This window comes from Caloenas nicobarica, chromosome 12, assembly GCF_036013445.1.
Source record: "Caloenas nicobarica isolate bCalNic1 chromosome 12, bCalNic1.hap1, whole genome shotgun sequence".
NCBI lineage: Eukaryota > Metazoa > Chordata > Aves > Columbiformes > Columbidae > Caloenas > Caloenas nicobarica.
In genome coordinates this window covers 17,055,316-17,074,571 of record NC_088256.1, presented here as the reverse complement: position 1 = coordinate 17,074,571, position 19,256 = coordinate 17,055,316, and the positions used below count along the sequence as shown (strand labels likewise).

Below are 19,256 nucleotides of genomic sequence, written 5' to 3'. Positions count from 1 at the left end.
CTGGAATGCTTAATCTCCTTGAATAATGTCTGTTTTGGCAAATATTTTCCTGCACAGAGAGCAGGTTGACAGCAGCTAGATGGGAACTTTCCATCAGCAGCTGCTGAGAAAGAAGTACCATGTTTAGCCACCTCTGCAGGGGAGAAAAAAAAAAAAAAAGAGCCTTTGGTTCCTCTGTCCTCTTTTTGGGTGGGCTCTGAAGTTTCATGGGCTCCTGGCCCAGACAGGACTGCTCCGGCATGGACAGGAGTGTGTGTGCTGGGCAAAGGGGTTTCTCCTTCGTGCTGTTCAGGTGGCCTCTGTCTGTGCATCTGCACTTCCCAGCTCTGCTCCGTTTCTCCAGGGCTTCTTATTTCATATGACTGTAAACACCCTGGCATTAGCATGATGAGCTGTCTTGCTGGCCCTCTAATAGGTCAAACTCAATTAAGAAACTAATGAGAGCTGTGAGCTTGCTGATGATTCAAGCATGTTCAGCATGTTATTAGAAAAATCACTTTAATCATGCTCCTCTGCTCCTTCCCCCACTGTAACAACCTGCCTCAATACCTGACAGTCTTAAAAACATGTGCTTTTTAACATTCTGGAGTTGAAAAGGCTGTGGTGTCGGGGAGCAAGGAAAAGCATCATGTAGGTGAGGGAGAAAGGTGTGTGTCTGCTCGGGTACCCCTGGGTACACACCCATCAGTGTCATCACACCATGGGATCAGAGCTCAGACTTTGGGCCAGAAAGTCCCTAAAACAGGTAAATATTTGACTTGTGTGTCCGAGTTAGCTGTGGGTGCACTGACACTACCCTACGACATACCTAGGGATGGGTACAGGCATATCGAAACCACACACACGATGCCTTTCCTAGGCAATCAGTAGCAAGGGCTGCATAATGTCCCACTGATACTAGCGTGAGGAAACCTCATGGGATGTCGGGTTTGTAGTGTTTTGGGAAACTGAATTTCATGAGGCCTTTTTCCCCTGGAAATAATTGTTAGATAAAGGAGATGGATGCCATAAGCTACCCTTTGCTCTGCAAGGTGAGCACATGAATAGAGCCAGGGGGAAGATGAGTCTTGTAGGCATGTTGATTTTACTTTAGGCTTCCTGGGAACCGTGCTGCAGGCAGGAGGCAACTGCAGAAAGTCCTTATATGGAAGAGCTGTACAGAAAAATAAGTAGCAGGTCCCCATCGTCCACACTCCAAACATCCAACTCAAAGTGCGTGCAGTGGGCTGCCTGCCTGCCTTCAGGCTGGCTTGGTTGAGCAGCACCGTGCGATGATGAGCTTGAAGGAGGGGCACAGGAAAGTGCCACAAATCCCGATGTTGGCAGAAATGAGACTCTAAGAACCATCTTGTTTGATTATCCAGCTTTTTGGTATTTAGGCAAGCTCTGCATGTTTCCCTTACATCGGGAAGTGAGGTACAGAGTGATTTAGAGCCATGACTAATGACACGGAGTATTGAAGCAGCGAAGGGTGCTGTTGGCTGTGAATAGGTCTGGCTTTAAATATCAGGCAGCAGGTCCTGCTCTGATCCCACCAGCCACAAGGAGTCTCTCAGGCCTGTGATAAATCTTACAACTGCAGACTCAGGGATCCGATTTCAAGTCCTCCTGCGAAACATCCCAAGTCTTTATTTTTAGTCTGGTGCATCCTACAACACATACAAAATTAAAGGTAAGAACAAAAAAGTGACAAGGAGCACCCAGAGAGAATCATCCTTGCTCTGCTTACCTATTTCCATCTTTCTGCTGCTGGATGCAGCCTTAGTGAGAAAGCATTGATTTATTTTTATTGTCAGTCTAAAAGGTACATCGCAGGACTGGAAATCTGATAAACCTGCAAGGCCTGGGTTGCAAATAGTCACAGACTTGCTCTGCTAGCCCCAGAATAAATTAACAATTTCCCATGGTAGGTTTCGAGGCTTTTGGACAGCAGGGAAATTTCTTCTTTCTGTCTGTAAGGAAACTGATAAAAGTCAATTACCATGCTGAGAGGCTACTCTCTGAATATAACCTTGGCCTGAGTAAATGGCATACTTTGGTCTATTTTTATTAACTGACAATGTTCTACAGTCTGGCTGCCTTTTCTAAATTACTTGAATTCTAGGATCTTTCTTCAGATTTTTTGATGGTGACAGCAGTGCTGTGTAAACACTATATATATTTTTTTTCAATTGCAGCCTGTTGGGAAATATCATGGGGAGTTGTTTCTCACTGGACAGAGACCTACCTTTCAAAATTTTAGGGTGTGTTGAAAAACCAAAGGGTTTTATTTTTACCTCAAACAAAAGGATCCCTTTGCCCCGCTCCCACCTGCCCAGGTTATTTAACTCATGGTGGGGATGAACAGAGCTGACAGAAACCTGGCTCGTGTTGCCAAAACTATTTTAGCTAAGAGGGTTTGGCTGAAAAGTCATGCCTGATCCAGATCGCAATGTATAGCCTCAGACTTTATTACATGCAGAAATTCTGTGTATGACCCGTGTGTCAAATCCAGCATTCATTTTCTCTGCTCTTTTCTGGTATGCCTCAATGGCAATGTATACATTTCCTTGAAACCTTTGCAGTTTGGATGTGACGTTAGAGATCCATAAGATGTATTTGTAGGACAGCATTGGAGCTGTGCATCTCTACATGTCTTCAGTCAATTGTTATTAGGAGCCAAAGGGTGGCGTGGGTTTTTTTTTTCTTTTTTCTTAGCACAACTGCTAATTCCTTTTGAATATATTTGTCAAAGTTGTGCCTATCCCAGACCAGAGCAGAAAGATTTGCATTGAACGAAAGCTCCTGCACTGGCTTCAAGTGTCTTTTTTTTTCCCGTAGTGAAGTTGCCAAGTATTGTCTGCCATGTGATACTTCTGAGTAATCCACTGTGTGTTTTCGCTTGCCAAACACAAGAATTACCGAAGACGTGGTTGTGGCAGGCTGCTTGCATGGGGCTGTGCCCAGTGTAGATACCGGACCCAGCTCTTGGGAGCCAGCACGTGTACTGGGAGCCTCTCCACATCACTGAGACACCCGGATAGGGTGGCGCGAGACATGGCTATCCTGTTTCAGCATCCGTGAAATAAATATTTTAAATATTACCTAAGTATCCTGTAAATACTCTCACATCAGAGGACTTGGTTACAGGCTGGCATACCCTTACCTGTGTGCAAACGTGATTCCAGTTCGTAATTCAGACTGCCCTGCAGTGTGTTTTGTCACGGGTTGAGCCTGGTTGAGCTGCGCCCGGCTAGGCTGGGAAGGCGATATTTGAATTACAGACAGGACCTCACCTGCGTGTTAGGTCACCTGCCAGACTGGGCATCCCCAGTGCTGCTCGCTCGCTTGGTAAGCCTGGGGATTTCAAAGCAACTTAAAGGATTTGGGTGTCAAAAGGGATGTCAGGAAGCCTGTGCTTGTGAAGTGAACCAGAGCGTGTCGGAAATTGCCTCCGAGCAATTGCTGCCTCTCAAGTGGGGCTCGGGAGGTGGGAGGTGCCGGGGAAGCTCCCACAGCCTGTTCCAGCACCAGCTCCCCCTTCCCTCAGCCAGGCTGGTGTCACCTGGCCCTGCCTTGGTGTCACCTCTGCTGCCTTGTGGCAAACCAAGCCAGGAGTCATTGCTTGGATGCTGTAACCCAGGCAAGCAGGTAGCAAGCTCTCTCCGAGGGAAGAGCTCAGCGATGAGGGCAGGGGTGTGCATCTCGGGGCAGTGGCTGGTGGAGGTTTTTGGTCATCCCGGAGCTGCTCAGCAGGAGCCCAGCTGCCTCCAACCTCTACAAGGTCCTTCTCAAGCCCAATGCAAGTTTCGAGGGCAATTTGTTGTCTCCACCTCCCACACAACGCCCATTTCAAAGGTGATGCTTAACCCCAGGCTAACTATAAGGTGGGCTTCCCAAATTTCTTGTTGTAGTCCACTCAGGGAAATATTTTCAAATGGAATTTTGGAAACTGTGGAAAATTCAAAATGTGGTTTGCATTCTGTGTTCTCGTGTTTGGGTTTTTTGGGGGAAGAGAGTTATATTCCCTCAAAATGTTATCTGGTTGTCGGTATTTTCTTATCTCATAGTCAACATGAGTCTGACACCAAATTTATCCTAATCCTGGACAGAAGATTGGACACATGGACATCAGTCAAAATGACTCTCCAAAAAATAGCAGTAAGTCCTGTTTAATGTTGATCTCTTTTAATGTGGTAAGTCATTGTGCCCATGACGTATCAATTTCAGAAGACACTGGGAACCAGGAGCAATGATGCTTGTGCTTTCTCTCTAGGTCAGAGGTGTCAAACTCATTTTCACTGGGGGCACATCAGCCTCACGGTTGCCTTCAAAGGGCAGAATGGAATTTTAGGACTGTATAAATGTAACTACTCCTACGGTCCCCGGTGAAAATGAATTTGACACCCCTGCTCTAGGTAGTGTTTTGTTTTACAGACCTATAATTATTTCACTATACCCCATTTGAGTGCATAAATGAGCTGTTTGGCTACTAATGGATTCATTTGCTTGTTTTTGTACTTCATAGTGGTCCAAATGTGTTTTGTGCTATGTTCTGTACTTTCGATGGGTGGGGAATTTGGCTTCATATATGTTCCTTCTAGACACTGGTTATTAGTGAGACTTACATTTTACCTAATTGTCAGTGTTTGAAAGTGTTAGGTTCTTTAAAAAGGATTCACAAGCATTTGTATATGGACATGGGTGGAAGAATCTATTTTAAATGTGTATGTATGCATTCATGTATTTTAAATATCTATTATACATGTTTATGTGCTACCCATCATTAGATTCTGAACATATCTTAAAAGTAAGCTTTTTGCAACTCAGCAATGCATTGCGTCATATGAAATCAGAGCATAGTATTACAGTAATGCATGCAGGTCTAGAGAAGTCATGCTTATTGGTGCATGGATAGGTAGGAGCTAATTGGTAAATGCTTTCCCAACTAGACCATGCCATGTGGGTGTCAGTGTAAATATTCTGAGCCTATTATTATTGCCTTTGTTTCTGCTTATAATCGTTGAAGTTAAAGGCATTGGTCTATCTGATAGAGAATGAAGTAACAGTATGTACTGAGAAAGAAAGGTCTTGCCTGATTCTGGTTAGTTCTGATAGAGTTAAGTCTTTTGCTATTTTAGTATTTCATTCTGGTCCAGCTGAACTTGGCATTACAAGTGTCTAGGCTTTGATGGCATTTTGCTGGTAGGCATCCAGTGGAAGGAAGGGGGTTACTTTTTTGCAATGTGCATGAGATACCACTGTCAATATTTTGGGTTCCGATTTTCCTGAATTTTATAAACTGAATTTCCAAGTATGGTAACCATTAGAGAAGCAGCAGCATTTAAAAAGTAGTTCTTTAAAGTGATCATCAACATTTAGTTCTGCTGCCAGTGTTTGAGCAGGTGCTAGTTCTAAGAGCATCCTTTAAGGATGATGTATTTGCTTTGCATAGTTTGGAAGTCTCAAATGTGGAAGAATCCTGTCCTGATTTGAAGCTTCTACAGAAGTGCCATTCATTTTGTGTTTAATAAGAAGGTTTAATTGTTGTGTGACCTTTGAGCATACACCTTGTTTCTCTACCTGTATGTGCTGTATGTCCACGTGGCCAAGTGACTTTGCCTGTAGTATCAGGGATGTCTGTGTAGGTAACGTGGAGGTGCTCTGTGCAAAGAGGAATGAGAAGCAGGAAACTCGTATCCACTACATCTTAAGACTTGGAAATCTTGTCTTAAAAACAGGGTCTGGCCCTAAAGGACTGACTTTGTGTCCAGGAGGTGTTTGACTGGACTTGCCTTTGTGCATCTAACGCAAAAGATTAAATCATGTTTTCTTTCCTATCATAAACCATAACCCATGATGCAATTAACAAATCTTTTTTTCTGAATAAAGAAGTGCAAATAAGCTGAATTTGAAATACATAGTGTGTCCTATTTTTTCAGCATATGTATATGCAATTGCAGCTCTGCAGTTATTCATCTGATCCAGAAAAATGTTGTGTGAGACTGTACACATTTTTATTTAACTCTTTGTGTAGGTCTCTAATTGCATGGGCAAATCAGGCTCACGCTGGCACTACTTGCTTTGGGAAGCGAGGGCCACGGCCAGGGTCACACCTCTGGTTTTGGCAGGAGCATCTTTCCTTAATTCCCCCCCCAAAATCCTAAACAACTTTAAAACGTACCTTTGAAATAATCGCAGCGGGGGAGAAAGGGAAGAGTAAAAGCCCTAAACCCCGAGCCCAATCCTCGAAGGAACGAGCTGGCCGCCTCTGCAGGCTGATTTTTGGCATTCCACCTTAAAAACCAACCCGGCGCTGGGAAGGAGAGCGGGGCTGCCAGCCGGGAGCCGGGTGCCGGCAGGGCTGCCTGCTCTGCCTCCTGCCCGCCCCGCTGCCTGCCTGCCTGCCCCGGGAGCGGGGGCAGCGCCGCGGTTCCCCATCCCCGGCCCCGGGCACGGCGGGCCATGGCCGAGGCGGGTCCGCGGCGGGGCGGGCGCCGGGCCGGCGGGACTGCGGTAAGGTCCGGGCCCGGCGTGCTGCAGCGGCGGAGGACGGCGGGAGGTGGCGGGGCTGGGGGGGGACACACCGCGGCGGCGAGAGGCCTTTTCGTACCGGGGAGGGCTTGGAGGGAGCGGGAATATTGATCGGAGCGATATTAATTGAGCGGCGGCGGGGCGGATTTTTTAGGAGCATCTTCCGTGCGGGAGTAGCCGGGGTGTTCTTGTCGGCCTTGGGCAGCGCTGTCCTGCAGCGCTGCTTCCAGCGCATCGCCGAAATGTCGTGGGAAAGGCTTTCTTTATTGCTCTTACCCTAAGAAAAATCATACGGCAGTGACGGGGCCCTAGGTAGGATTTGTGCTAACAGCATCTTTGGGGGTTAATTATGCAGGCGGCTGAAATAAAGGTAGCAGAGGGCTTTGGAGTTTCAATTTGGCTCTGGGGGAAGTTACAGCTCAAATTAGCAGTACCTGGCATTTTGTTATATGGCTCTTCCTTTAAGGGGCAGCAGAAAGTCATTCACCTCAGCACATGTACAGGGACCACTAATCTCAATCTCCATTGCTCAGAAATAAACTTACTGGCAAATAGAATCATAGAATCATAGAATCATTTTGGTTGGAAGGGACCCTCAGGATCATCGAGTCCACAACTTTTTCTTTGTGTTTATTGATTTCCAACCTCATGAATGTCCCAGTGAACTGCGGGGAAGAATATTCTCTGGAAATTGAATTCTTAAAATTAGGAGAAATTAAATAAATGTGTCAGGATGAGATATTCTCTAAGCAGGTAATAACTGCGATGCTTTCAATGCATGCCCTTTCTCGTACTTTATTAGCCCAGTTCATCTATATTGATTATATCAGGGCTGTCTATGTGGTTACAGTTGAGTGTGCATTTAAACAAGTTGCTGAACTGGGGCCTTAAGGTATGTGCGTTTGTGTCCTCAGAAGGGGATGAGTGTTCTGAGCATGGTCTTTGGTCAGTGAGACAGTTAATAGTAGTGAAATGTTGCCAACGATTTAGTGGAATTGTGCTGATAATTTTCTGCCTTTCCTGATATGCTGCAGAGGAATAGCAGAGGGCAAAGGCTTTAGAGGGTTCTTTTAGGTGTTTTATTACATAAACCCAAGTTTGTCACATGTACAGCATTCTTTGTAGTGTTATAAATAATAAGATAAAACATAAGGCAAGATTAAGGACCCTTTTGTCTTTGCTTTCTTGAATATATTATGGGGAAGGGTTCTTTCCAGCAGTATCTTCAGTATCATTAGAGTTCAGTGTGCAGGTAACTTCTCTACACTTCAGCCCTTAGAAGACCTAGAATTGTAGCAGTGATTAAAAAAGATATAGTCCCTTCATAAATATGATCCTTGAGGAATTACTGATATTTTCACATATATATACATATATCTATATATAAATATATTCTTAACATTTCATCCTTTCCCTTAAGTCTGTAAGAGGGCACAGGGCATGGTTTGATTTGTGCCTTTCTGCAAGCTTATTTTTTGGCTTTTTTTTTTCTCCCATGCTTGAAATATATAATGTATGATTTGCAAAGCTGTATTTCTTGTTTTTTCAGCTGCTCATTAAGTGCTGACCTTGGTCTTATATGTGTAAGATCAGCTGAAAAATCCCCAAACAGTTTCTAAAGTGAGTGGAAATAAAATCATCTGTCCTGGAAACCCAGCTACCTCTGTGGTGAAACATACTGAGGAGCTAAAGGGATACGGTTGTGTGTGTATGGGACATAAAGTTGTGTCAAAGAAGAATTTGCCCCTGTGGTGGATGTGGCAGAAGGATTTGAGTGCCAGGTTATTGTCTCTTCTTGTGTGTTATGTGGAACATGTTGGCATCCTACGTTCATGAAACCAAAGGTGTCCAAAGGCACCTCTGCCCTCCGAGAGGCATTTCACACCTTATCGCTATCGCAGTGTAGTTTTGGCAGGCGGCTCTGCTTGCCTCCTGATCCCTGCTCCATCTTCCTGGAGCTGTGGGCTTCCTGCCCAAGGTGTCATAGGAGAAGACATTCAAAGTCTACAGCTCCCCATTGGGTGATATGGTTTGGAGATCCAGGCCCTTCCTCCAGGGAGTCTGCTCTGTGCACAAAGGATGCATGTCAACAAGGACTTGAAGGAGTAGAAGAGGGCAAAGCAGACTCAGCTCTGCTTGAAGTGCCAAACAGGGTTAAAGGTGACAGGGGATGGAGGGGGATAATGAAATAAGATGAAGGGAGGATGAATCTCTGGCTGGTCGTTCTTCTCAAAGATATTGCTGATGCATTTTTCAGGAGGGGGTCAAGGTAGGAGCCTGAAGTTCAGAGACCTGAACACACCGTTGTGTTTCTGAACTGGGAACAGGGACCTCCCCCAAACTCTGCAGGACTTCGCCATTGAATTTGCCTCCAATGGACTCATAACCATGCAAAAAGATGTAAAATTGCATCCTTTGAGCTCCTTTAAGGCGCTGAAGACCGTTGGTCTCATGGGGCTTTGGTTCAAGTCAGTTTGAGCCATTAACACCAGGGGTGCAGGGTCTGTCTTGGAGCAAAACCATCCTGTCCTTTGAGGTTTGCAGCTTGTGGTGGCATCTTTGAAACCTTGCTGGAGGATGCTACCGTTGTTCTGTCTGCAGGGAAATGGCCACTGGGAAAAGACCAGGCTGCAAAATGAGGCAAACACGGACATAAGGGTGAGTGTGAGGGAATGACGCATGGTGGACTCACAGCTCTGCAGGGACGGGCCCTACATTGCTGTAAATGCGGACTGACAGGTGTCTTCCTGGGATGTCCTAGTGCTGTGGGACATGCTGGAGCATGAGGAATGTCAAGGACTAGCCGAGTCAGCCAACAGGCTTAGAAATAGCAATAGCAGCGTTTACTGGGTCCAACGGAGAGGCAGCCAGCTTCTCTGGGATGCGCTGGAGGATGAGTGTTGGGCTTGCCAGAGACTTTCCAGTGAAATATTAATGCTGTAAATTTTCAGTTCATTCAAAATGTCTACAAGCCTGTGCCAGTTCTAGTGGTGCTTTCTTCAGTGAAGGTTTTCTGCATCCCAGGCAGAGATTCTTCTCAACCTCAAAGTGAGGAACCACTCCAATTCCTCAGAGATATCCAATAGGAAGAGGATGATTTTCTTTCTAGTAATATGGTGACGCTGAAGTTAAAAATCCTGAGCTGAGCAGGATCTCTGAGATGGACTTCTCTGTGCCTGGTAGCTGGGCTGCTGGAGCGCCTGTCTGCGGTTGTCTTGCAGGAGAGCTGATTTTCTTTGTAGAGCTAATTAAACAGGCATTGAAGCAATGAGCTGAGCCTGGAGCTCCTGCAGCCTCTCACCCACACCTTCTTGGGCAAGACCCGTCTCAGAGCTGTGAAGGTCTGGTGACTCCATGGCCAGGTTTAGATCTTTGGCCCATCTGGAGGTTTGATGGGGTTGGAAGTTGGTTCCTTGGGTCTCACAGTTTTAGCCATCACTGTGTAACAGAGGTGCAGTGACCAGGGCCTGGAGCCAGCACAAACGTCTCTGTTGTTTAGTGGCTTGCTCTTGTTTCTAACACCAAATCTTCGTCCCTTGCACCACTCTTGTTGACTTCCAAAGGGTATGGTTTTGGCACTTCATTCATATTCATTTCTTTTTTTGGTTTTTTTTTCTGCTTCTACTTAAAATAACAGCAGATCCATATATTTATGTGGGTTATTTGATCCTAAAACTCACTGTCTGTTTCTAAGTTAAGTTGTGGGCAATGGAAGACACAACCTGACCTTTTCTACACAAGAAAACATAGCAAATGAGTTACAATGCAGTTCATGGATGTCTGATCTCAACTCTAAATCATGCCTTTTTTGAACAACACTAATGCGTGTTTATGGGAGCGATCTTTGTTTTGGAGGCACAGATTAAATGTCCTGCAGTGCAAAATACCTAAACACATTCATTACTCTCATGCTTGCTGTAGATACTACTATCATCTTTCTTGGAGGATAATGGAGGAGGATAAAATAAGGAGGAATATATGGAGAAAAGTAACCTGGCCTGACAGGATGTCGGAGAAAATCATGTGTCTTAATTACCCCAATTCCTTGCATCATGCACTATCCATAATTTAATGATATGACTCCTACTTTCTTAAAAATTCTTTTTCATTTTCAAGCACCCTTTTCACAGATCTATTTAAAAACGCACCTGCCAACCATATGCTTGAAAAAAGGCTCCAGCAGCGTAGACAGGAAATTCCAAATTCTTACCACAAATTAAATGTTGCTTGGTAATTACCAGGAGCAAGAAGAGTACGTTACATGCAGTTATAGGATAATTAGCGAGTTTGGCAATCAATTTTGCTTCCCCAATCTGTCATTCCCCTCAATGTTCCAACCCTCTGTTCCCTGCTAAGTCATAAATTCACTCCCCTAGGTTATAATGCAGAACATAATACATAGTATTAAAGTTTCTAATAAGTGACCCTCCAAGGTGCATGGCTGAACTCCTGCCTGTCCCAAAGGGAAATGGGGATGGACAATCCTCCTGCAGTTACGTCCCGTATCTCTAAACCACTTACAGTGTCTCCCTTCTGTTTTGAAAATAAGAAAAGACTATCATGGCAATCAGAAAAAAAATTCTGAGGTCTGAGTGATTTCCTCTTTTTTTCAGGGCATTTGAAAGCCGTTGTTGGACCCGCCACGTCCCCAGGTTGCATGTTGTCTCTGTTTCCTTGCAGGCGTCTTTCCCAGGGAACCTGCACCTAGTGATGGTTCTTCGTCCCACGGGGTTTTTCCAGCGCACCTTCACTGACATTGGATTTCGGTTCAGTCAGGAGGATTTTCTACTCAAGTTACCGGTACGAACACGCAGAGGTGTTGTGCCTGTGTGTGGCCAGAGGCTGCCAGTGCACCTTTGGTTGGGGGGTGATGATGTCCCACTCTGCAGGCACCTATGTGAAGACAAACTGGAGCATCTCTGCCAGAAGTGCCCTATTTCCACCAAATCTTCCTCTACCAAATCTCTCTTGTAGCATTTTTCAGCTCCTTTGTGCACAGTTTGCTCCTCACAGAGAACGTCCATGGTAGTGGGTGGTGGGATTCTCAGCTCGTCCTCATCCCCATGTAGGCTGCATGCCTCTGTGGAGGATAAAACCACGCTTGGGAATTTTTTTTAATGTCTGAAAAGTCAAAAGACATATCTAGTGAATCTTTTGCTATGGATTCCACCCATGATTGCCATTTTCATCTCAGTGTAAACTCCATACCAACATCACGTTGGCGTTTGTTTCTAAAATAGCAGCTGAACTGGGTTTATAGTCTCAAGTCAAAGTTTCCAAGATTTCTAAAGTCACCTTGATTATAGGGCATAATGAGAATAATTAAGAGAAGAAAAGTACATTTATGGAATCTAAGGCTAATGCAATTACAAACCCACAAAACCAGCCAATGTTTTCCTTTAGAAAGTAATATGATCTTCACAAGCTTTGCATTTTTCACTCTAAAATGATTGTCATTTGCACAGCTTTGAAAATTCATGACTTATCCCAGAGCAGATCAAGACACAAAAACTCATGAGCATATATTACACAAAAACTTATGTTTATGTGAAATTGGCCAAGGCTTTAAGACGTATTAAAATGTTTACATTTTTTCCAGATTACTGGTCATCCCTTGGCAAAAACCTGTGTTGCCTTTGCTTTCAGCTCTGTTCTGCAGGCAGACGCTGCAGCATCTCACTGTGCTTTGCATTTAAGGAAGCAAGTACCTGGGAGATGAGGATTGGCTTACAAAAATGGTCAAATACGTCAAATAAAAGCCATGTTAAGCCATAAGCATAAGAAGAAAGCCATACTATAGAAAAATATTTAGAACAAACCAGCTTTCAGATACATAAAAGATTTGCAGGTTTGATCTGTGTATGACTTGAGTAGAAGTGATGATCAACCAGCTAACGGTGTTGCCTTGTTTGTAGGTTGTTATGCTGAGCTCGGTTAGTGACCTGCTGACATACATTGATGAACAACAACTAACCCCGGAGTTTGGTGGCACCCTGGAGTATTGCCACAGCGAGTGGGTCATCTTCAGGACTGTACGTACCGGGGCTGAGTACCAGGCTCTTGGGGGCTTGGGGTGGATTGAGGAAGGTTTTCTGTAAGGCAATGAGCAATGGGTAGCTGAAAGCGACCCCAGAAGCCAATTACATTTCCTCCATCAGATTTGCAAAGGAGTCAAGTGGATTTAGGCACTTGATGGGTTTATAAGGGAATTGGATGATTAACTCCCTCAGGCTCCTTTTGAAACTTCTCCCAAAAGATCTGTCTTCATAAGTCTTTATTAAAATTCCCTTAATGGTAGATACAAAATAGGCCTTTTTTTTTTTTTTTTTAATCATGGTTGCTTCGTGTCATTAATATCACAAATGTGTTTGGGAACCAGGGCAGTGAGACTGCTTTCTGCATACTGACTGGATGCAGAGAATTCAGAAAATCGCCTTTTATTTTTTTTTTGTTTGCAAGAATTTTCCTTTAATATTGCCAGGAATAAGGCATTTGATTCCCTGAGCTGTGCAATGCTGTGTGTTTCTGTGCTTCCTGTACAGTCTTAGTTTTCACTGGGACTTTGTCTCCCAGATTAATGGCAGGTTGGATTCCCAGTTACCTTCCCAACAAACCAAAGCACTAATGAAAAATGTACCAGACATCCTAGTGCCCCTTGTCCTGCCACATCATCCACACCAGCAGATGTGGAGCTCAGTACAAAGACAAAAGCAGAAGACATTGTAGCTGGAATAACTGAAGCTATTGCTTGTGCCATTAACTTTGTGCCAGTTTACACTGATGCACTGCCAAATTAATGAATTTTTTAAATTTTTGGCTCTTAGTTTTGTTCTTTTGCATGATATGTTAAAGCAATAATAGCATAGCTCTCACACTTGGAGACAAAAAATGACAAAATGAATGTCAAAAAATGTTAGTCTAAGAAAAGGATGAGTTTCTAGAAAATAGCTGCATGTGGTAGATAAATGTCCATATGAAAAATCTCTCTCAAAATGCCCTTGTAGCATGCTCATAAAATATTTTCTGAAGTTTCCATGGAACATACATGCTGTTTAAAGAAAATATAAATGTGATCTGTTACATTTGAGTTTATTACCCTGTTCCCAAGGGCAGAGCTGGTGCTGTGTGTGTGTGTCCTGCAGGGGACAAAGTTTCGAGCCTCAGCAAGGCTGTGTCCTCTGCTTTTGTGGTCATTCACCACCAGCTGAGCAGGAGATGGGCAGCTCCTCACTGATCTAATCTTTCCTTTGTGCAACTGGGGGGAAGATCAGAGCAAAGAGTGGGGCCAGGAGATCCCCACCTTGCCCCATGGTGTGGGAGCCATTTGGCATCCAGAGCTCCCAGTGGCTGTCTTGGATGTGCTGGGGAGGTACCAGCAGCACTCACGTCCATCCCACTGTCTCCAGTCTGTCTCTGGCACGCTGCTTAGCTCCCACCCTTGTCCTCTTGGTGGAGGAGGTGGCCATGATGCCAGACTGCCTTGTAACCCACCATTTGGGCTTGCAAAGCTGGAAACATTCATCACCAAGAAGCCAAATGCATCTCCAAAATCCTACTGCCTGGAGGTGGTTCCCAGCATGGGTTAACCAGAGGAGAAGAACAATAGAAGAGGAATTAGAGGAATATGCGAGATGGATCCTATGGTGGCTTCTACAGTAGACCTCCAGTTTGTGGTAGGAAAAAATCTCGGAGTACACAAGAACAGTCAGCAGAAAACAAATCAGGATGTGTCTCTGCCCAATACTATCCTTATTTAAGTCCCTGTTGTGGACTCAAACAGCACTAAAAGCCACGTGTTGGTGGCCACTAGCTAATGCACCACAGCACCCATCAGCTCTATCTGCAGTGGGCATCCCACCCACCTTGCTCAGACCAAGCTGTTGGGCTCCCCTGCAGACCTCAGCCTTGGCTCTTTGCACACTATTAATGAGCTGTAGGAATATCCTGAATCCCAAGCTGATTGCAATTATCATCTCCCGCTAGGCGATAGAGAGTTTTGCACTAACCGTGAAGGAAATTGCACAGATGTTACAGTCCTTTGGCATGGAGCTGGCAGAGACAGAGCTACCAGACGACATGTATTCAATCGAGCGCATCCTGGCCCTGCGCACAGAAAAGTACTACCAGCTCAAGGTATGTGTCTTCAGCAGCTCTGCCGTGGGTTTCCAGACCCTGTTTGCACAGCAAGATGGGATTTCTGGGATGTGACTGCCTGTTTGTTTGGTGCCCACTTCTCCTTCCCTCCCATGCATGTGTACGTGTTGACAGACTAAGTGAAACACAGCGTGACTGTTTCTGTATGGTACCCTTACATTTGCCATCCAGTCAAGTAAATCACCCTGCCAGCATCCAGCGAAACTGTCTCAGCTGCCGCCTGCTTGCTGGCGGCAGAAGTTGGTGACTCCAGTGTGCTCCTCCCGTGGGCTTTGCGTGTCTTGTGGCTTTGGCACCCGTGGGTTCGTGCCCTGATGGGGTTCCCTCTGCTTCACCCCCACGGCTGGAGAAAGCTGCACCCAAAGATCACCAGCGGGTTTGGAGGGATGGTTTGTCCCCAGGTCCCTCTGCCTGATGCGGCTTCTCCGGCAGGATTTGGGGAACTGTGCTGGAGAGCATCCAAGGTGAGGATTTCATGTGAGTGCATAGGACGGAACATTCCTGATGTGATCCCTGTCTTCATGTGGGCCTTTGTGTTTCATCTTAAATAACATTCGCGTCTTTAAGATTTCAAGGCGTTTTTTTCAACTATCTGTGATTGCGATTACAGTTATTATAGGATTTAGTGGAAGCTTTAGTGCAACCAGCTACTGCTGTATCCAGCTGTTGTCCTTGCTGCTCCTGCATCTTTCTAGGGACAGCACAGACCTGTCCCCAAACCCTCGTGATTCCCATGCTGATAGCCATGCTGTGTGGCTGAAGAAAGAGGTCCTTTGCTTTATGACAGGGCTGATTTACATAAGTCAAAGAAGTGTATCCATTTTCATTTATAGTCGTTTGTCATTCACGTGACAGTGAGTTCCCAGAAGGCTGCCTGTAAGCAATATTCAGAATGACATCCAAAGTGTGCTGTGTGTAGGCATAAATGTATATGTGTATGTATAGAAAGCATCATTATAGATACTGCCAATAGTCCTTTATTTCTTCTTTGAAAATAAAGAGAGCTTAGTATAAAACAGCAGCTACATATGTTGCAATATGACTTACTGACTTAAACTTCATGCTTAGGACTACAGCCAAAGTGTAGGGGGCAAATATCGGCTACACAATGTAGTCCTGTCTATAAACCAGCCAGTAATACACACTTCCCTCTGTGGAGAAGTGAAACATGTTGTGTGTTTTCATTTGCATACAAAGCACAGGAGCACTTAGAACAAGGCATCTGTTGCTTTTAATGCCTCATCTATTAATTTCAAATATCAAACCAAATCATGGGCTTTAGAATGAAAGTCCGTTGGCTTTTTTCTTTTGTTACTTCTAAGACCAGGAAAGATAAAAGCAGATGAGAAACTGTGCACAGACTGTGGTGACAGCAAGACATGAGATCCTTGTCTCTCTCATGACAACCCCAAGATTGGTACAGCCGATTCTTGAATTCAGATAATGAGTCGATCAGAATAATTTATGTAGCTGTGATACTGAACAGAAGCTGGTTGCAAACATAATGAAAAAAATGACAGAAATTAATTAAACAGAGTAACTAAGAAATTAGCCTCTTTGATATATTGAAGGGGGAAAAATCAAGTTAACACCTGTTTGGCAGTCAGGCTACTTTGTCTTACATATCATGAAAGGCTTTGAATCAAAAGGGGAAGGCAGGGCTCTGTCGAGTGAGATGTAAGAGGCTGAATTAGCAGCCACCTGTGGTCTAAAGCATACTGCTAAATTCCTGTTTGCTTTTGAGTCTCCTGGATGTGGCAGTACAAAAGGAGATGAGGTTTTAGCCTTGTGGTCATCTTCTGTGATATTTTAGTGATAGGGATGCAAACTGGCAGTGGACATTTTGTGTGTGGGAGAGAAGCAGCTCCTGTGGCCACGTCCTTCTGCTCCTGGGCTGCTGCCCTGAAGTTGCTGTTGTGTTTAGGTTGCTCTGAGCTATCTGGAGCAGGCAGATGTTTAATCAAGTCTGTGCTTTCTGAATCTTTTCCCGAAAGTGGTTTTGCCATTGTTTCTCTTGCAATAGAAATCTGGCCATCTCCTAGGATGGGCTTTAACTCTTCCAGGAGCTGGCTCTCCAAAGGAACCATGCACAGGTCTCTCCTTCAGGGCTTCTTCCAGCTCAGTCCATCAGCCACATCTGTTTTTTCCTTCCTTCTCACCTCTGTGTTTGGTCTCTTTGTTTCTGAAAATAATTGACCAAATGCACCTGTTTGCTTTGGGGCTGAGCCCAACACAGCACAAAGCACCTCAGCTGATGCTAATGAACACACCCAGGGTTTACATATTCCCTGACTGGAGGTTACACTGAAAGTGCTGACTTGTCTCTATGTGTAAAGGCTCTAGCAGGTGGTGCCATGTGGTCTCAGTCCCGGCTTTGTTCTACTGTGGGATTGTCTTCCTACAACCTCCTGTGATGATCTTGATGGAGAATCAAAGCCTCCAAGCTGCAGAAATATTTGCTTGAGTACATGAACTTGTGGATAAATATCCAATACAAGCTTGCCTGCTCACCAAGAGAGACCCGTGGTAGTGCTGTCCTCCTGCCTCTTGAATCATTTTGTGGCCTAATGTTTTCATGCGTGCCAGTTTGCACCCAGTCTGGTGACCGGTCCATAGTTCAGCCTTCTCTAGCTCCAGGGGCTAACCCCACATTAAGGTGGCTAAAACATCTGCTGAGAGTCCTTTGCTCTGATGGATACTGGTGCTTCACTTCATACAGGGAAACTAAGGCAGGAGAAACATGGAATGACTTTTCCTTACCTAACAAAAATAGCCTGAATCAGAAATGTTTTGCATTATACAGGAAGATATTACAGCAGTCACAAAAGAGGGAAACTTGCTTTTGAGCAGTTTTGAAGAGCCTGACTCTGGGGAATGCGGTCAGGACCAGCACCACGAGAGGCCTGGGGACTGGGAGACTGTGAATCGGTGAGTGCACCATGTTCCTAATTCGCCTGATGTTTTGAGTGAAAACACTCAAGTCATTTAAGGGTAGATGTATTGTTTAGGTCACCTATCAAACAGGTAAAGACAAAGATGCCAGAGTTTTGCTTCAGACCCATCAAATTGCTGGGTGATTTCTGTCAAACAACTTTGATCTGCTCTGATTTTTTCCCCCACTGATATGGTAAGGCTGTGGAGCAGACGCAGAGTTCTCCCATGCCAGGCTTCTGGGTATTATTCAGAGAAATGGAGATAGCAAGAGCTGCTTCACACAGGTGCCTTCATTGGCAGTGATGATTTTATTAAAATTCTCTCTGAGATCTTCACAAGTCATATGTACATGTAATGAACTTGGTTTCATAAGACCTGAATAGATGATCTCTAGAGCTTGTCCATCTCTACTTGTCCTCTATTTGCAAATCCTGTTCCAATCCTATCCTTTTTCTATGCTCAAGGTTGCTTGGTCAACTGCGTGAGATGGAGACTGCTTTTGATGGCTTCTGGGAAAAACATCAGTTAAAAATGGAGCAATATTTACAACTGTGGAAGTTTGAGCAAAGTTTTCAGGAGGTACGATCAGATGCACTTCTGTTGGCAGAAGGAAGAATTGGAGACGAAAATGAGAGGAGAAAAGTTTTATGCTTTTATTTTTAGAGTGTTTAATTTATGCTACTGTTCCTTGGTTCTGGCAGAGCTAGCTAACTTGGGGGAGACCACTATGCTTCCTCATTCAGAGCTAATTTAGGTATCACTGCCCTGCAGTCGCATAGGTTTTGCTGATAGAGCATCTTCTAATTTAGAAATTAGTTCTTGGACACTAGTTTTATTATTGGATTTAGCAGTCTTGGCTAAAGTGTTGATTAGTTTTGGTCTGAGAATGATTTTCTGCCTGTGCTTTGTATCCTTTTGCAGCAGTCTTCTTCTTTATGTCTAGGTCAAGAATGCCATTGAATTTTTAATGGGTCAGCAAGCGGAGCTGCCCGACACTGGTGACAGTGTCCCCCAAGTGAAACAGAGGCTCAAGGACTTGGGTCATTTTGATGGTATGGCTCAGGTGAGATAATCTTTCACAGAAAGAGGCACTAATGAAATGTAAGAGGTACATTCTATATTTGTGGTAGGAGGGTTTTTTTCTGAAACTGCGTGATTCTGGTGTAATTTGTTCGTAAGTGGCCACACAAAAGGATTGATTTCACGTCTTAGCTCTGTGCAGCAACACTGTAATCACTCTGAAAGCCAGGAACAGGATATTTAATTATCATGGTTAAAATAAATTGCTGAGCCACCGTGAAAATCCAAAACAGATAAATGTCTGAACATAGGGGAGGCGTGGGAGTTAATGAGCTGGAAGAAGAATTATTTATATGTTAAATGCTTTAGCAGTGCTAATAGGCAGAGACTTGTTACTCGGCACATGGAGAAGCCAGAAAGTTGCTATCTTGACATATCTGCAATTTGAACATAACATATGGATGAAGACTAAGAGATGTAGGGAAAAGAAGAATGAAGAGAGAGGATTCACAGGAGCCCAACTGAGGATGTGACCTCTGTAAAGGGATGTGCTTGGCAAATGGGCCAGGTCAGTGGAGAAATCCTGAGGGATCTGGACACAACCTGCAGAGGCTTCTTTGAAAATAAGAGTCCTA

At 44.6% G+C, this 19,256-nt stretch overlaps 1 protein-coding gene across 2 annotated transcripts in view; it reads left to right on the top strand.

Annotated features, from left to right (window-relative positions):
- The window catches only part of MCF2 (MCF.2 cell line derived transforming sequence), a 57,932-nt gene that overhangs the window by 13,357 nt on the left and 25,319 nt on the right, over positions 1-19,256 (top strand). Inside the window, exons 4-10 of one of the 2 annotated variants that reach the window (XM_065643574.1) lie at positions 4,050-4,140; positions 11,194-11,313; positions 12,429-12,545; positions 14,497-14,646; positions 17,471-17,595; positions 18,066-18,180; positions 18,545-18,664. In XM_065643574.1, coding sequence (XP_065499646.1) covers positions 4,050-4,140; positions 11,194-11,313; positions 12,429-12,545; positions 14,497-14,646; positions 17,471-17,595; positions 18,066-18,180; positions 18,545-18,664 — 838 coding nt within the window. The remainder of the gene's footprint in view (positions 1-4,049; positions 4,141-11,193; positions 11,314-12,428; positions 12,546-14,496; positions 14,647-17,470; positions 17,596-18,065; positions 18,181-18,544; positions 18,665-19,256) is intronic. The other variant, XM_065643575.1, reaches the window with a different exon arrangement.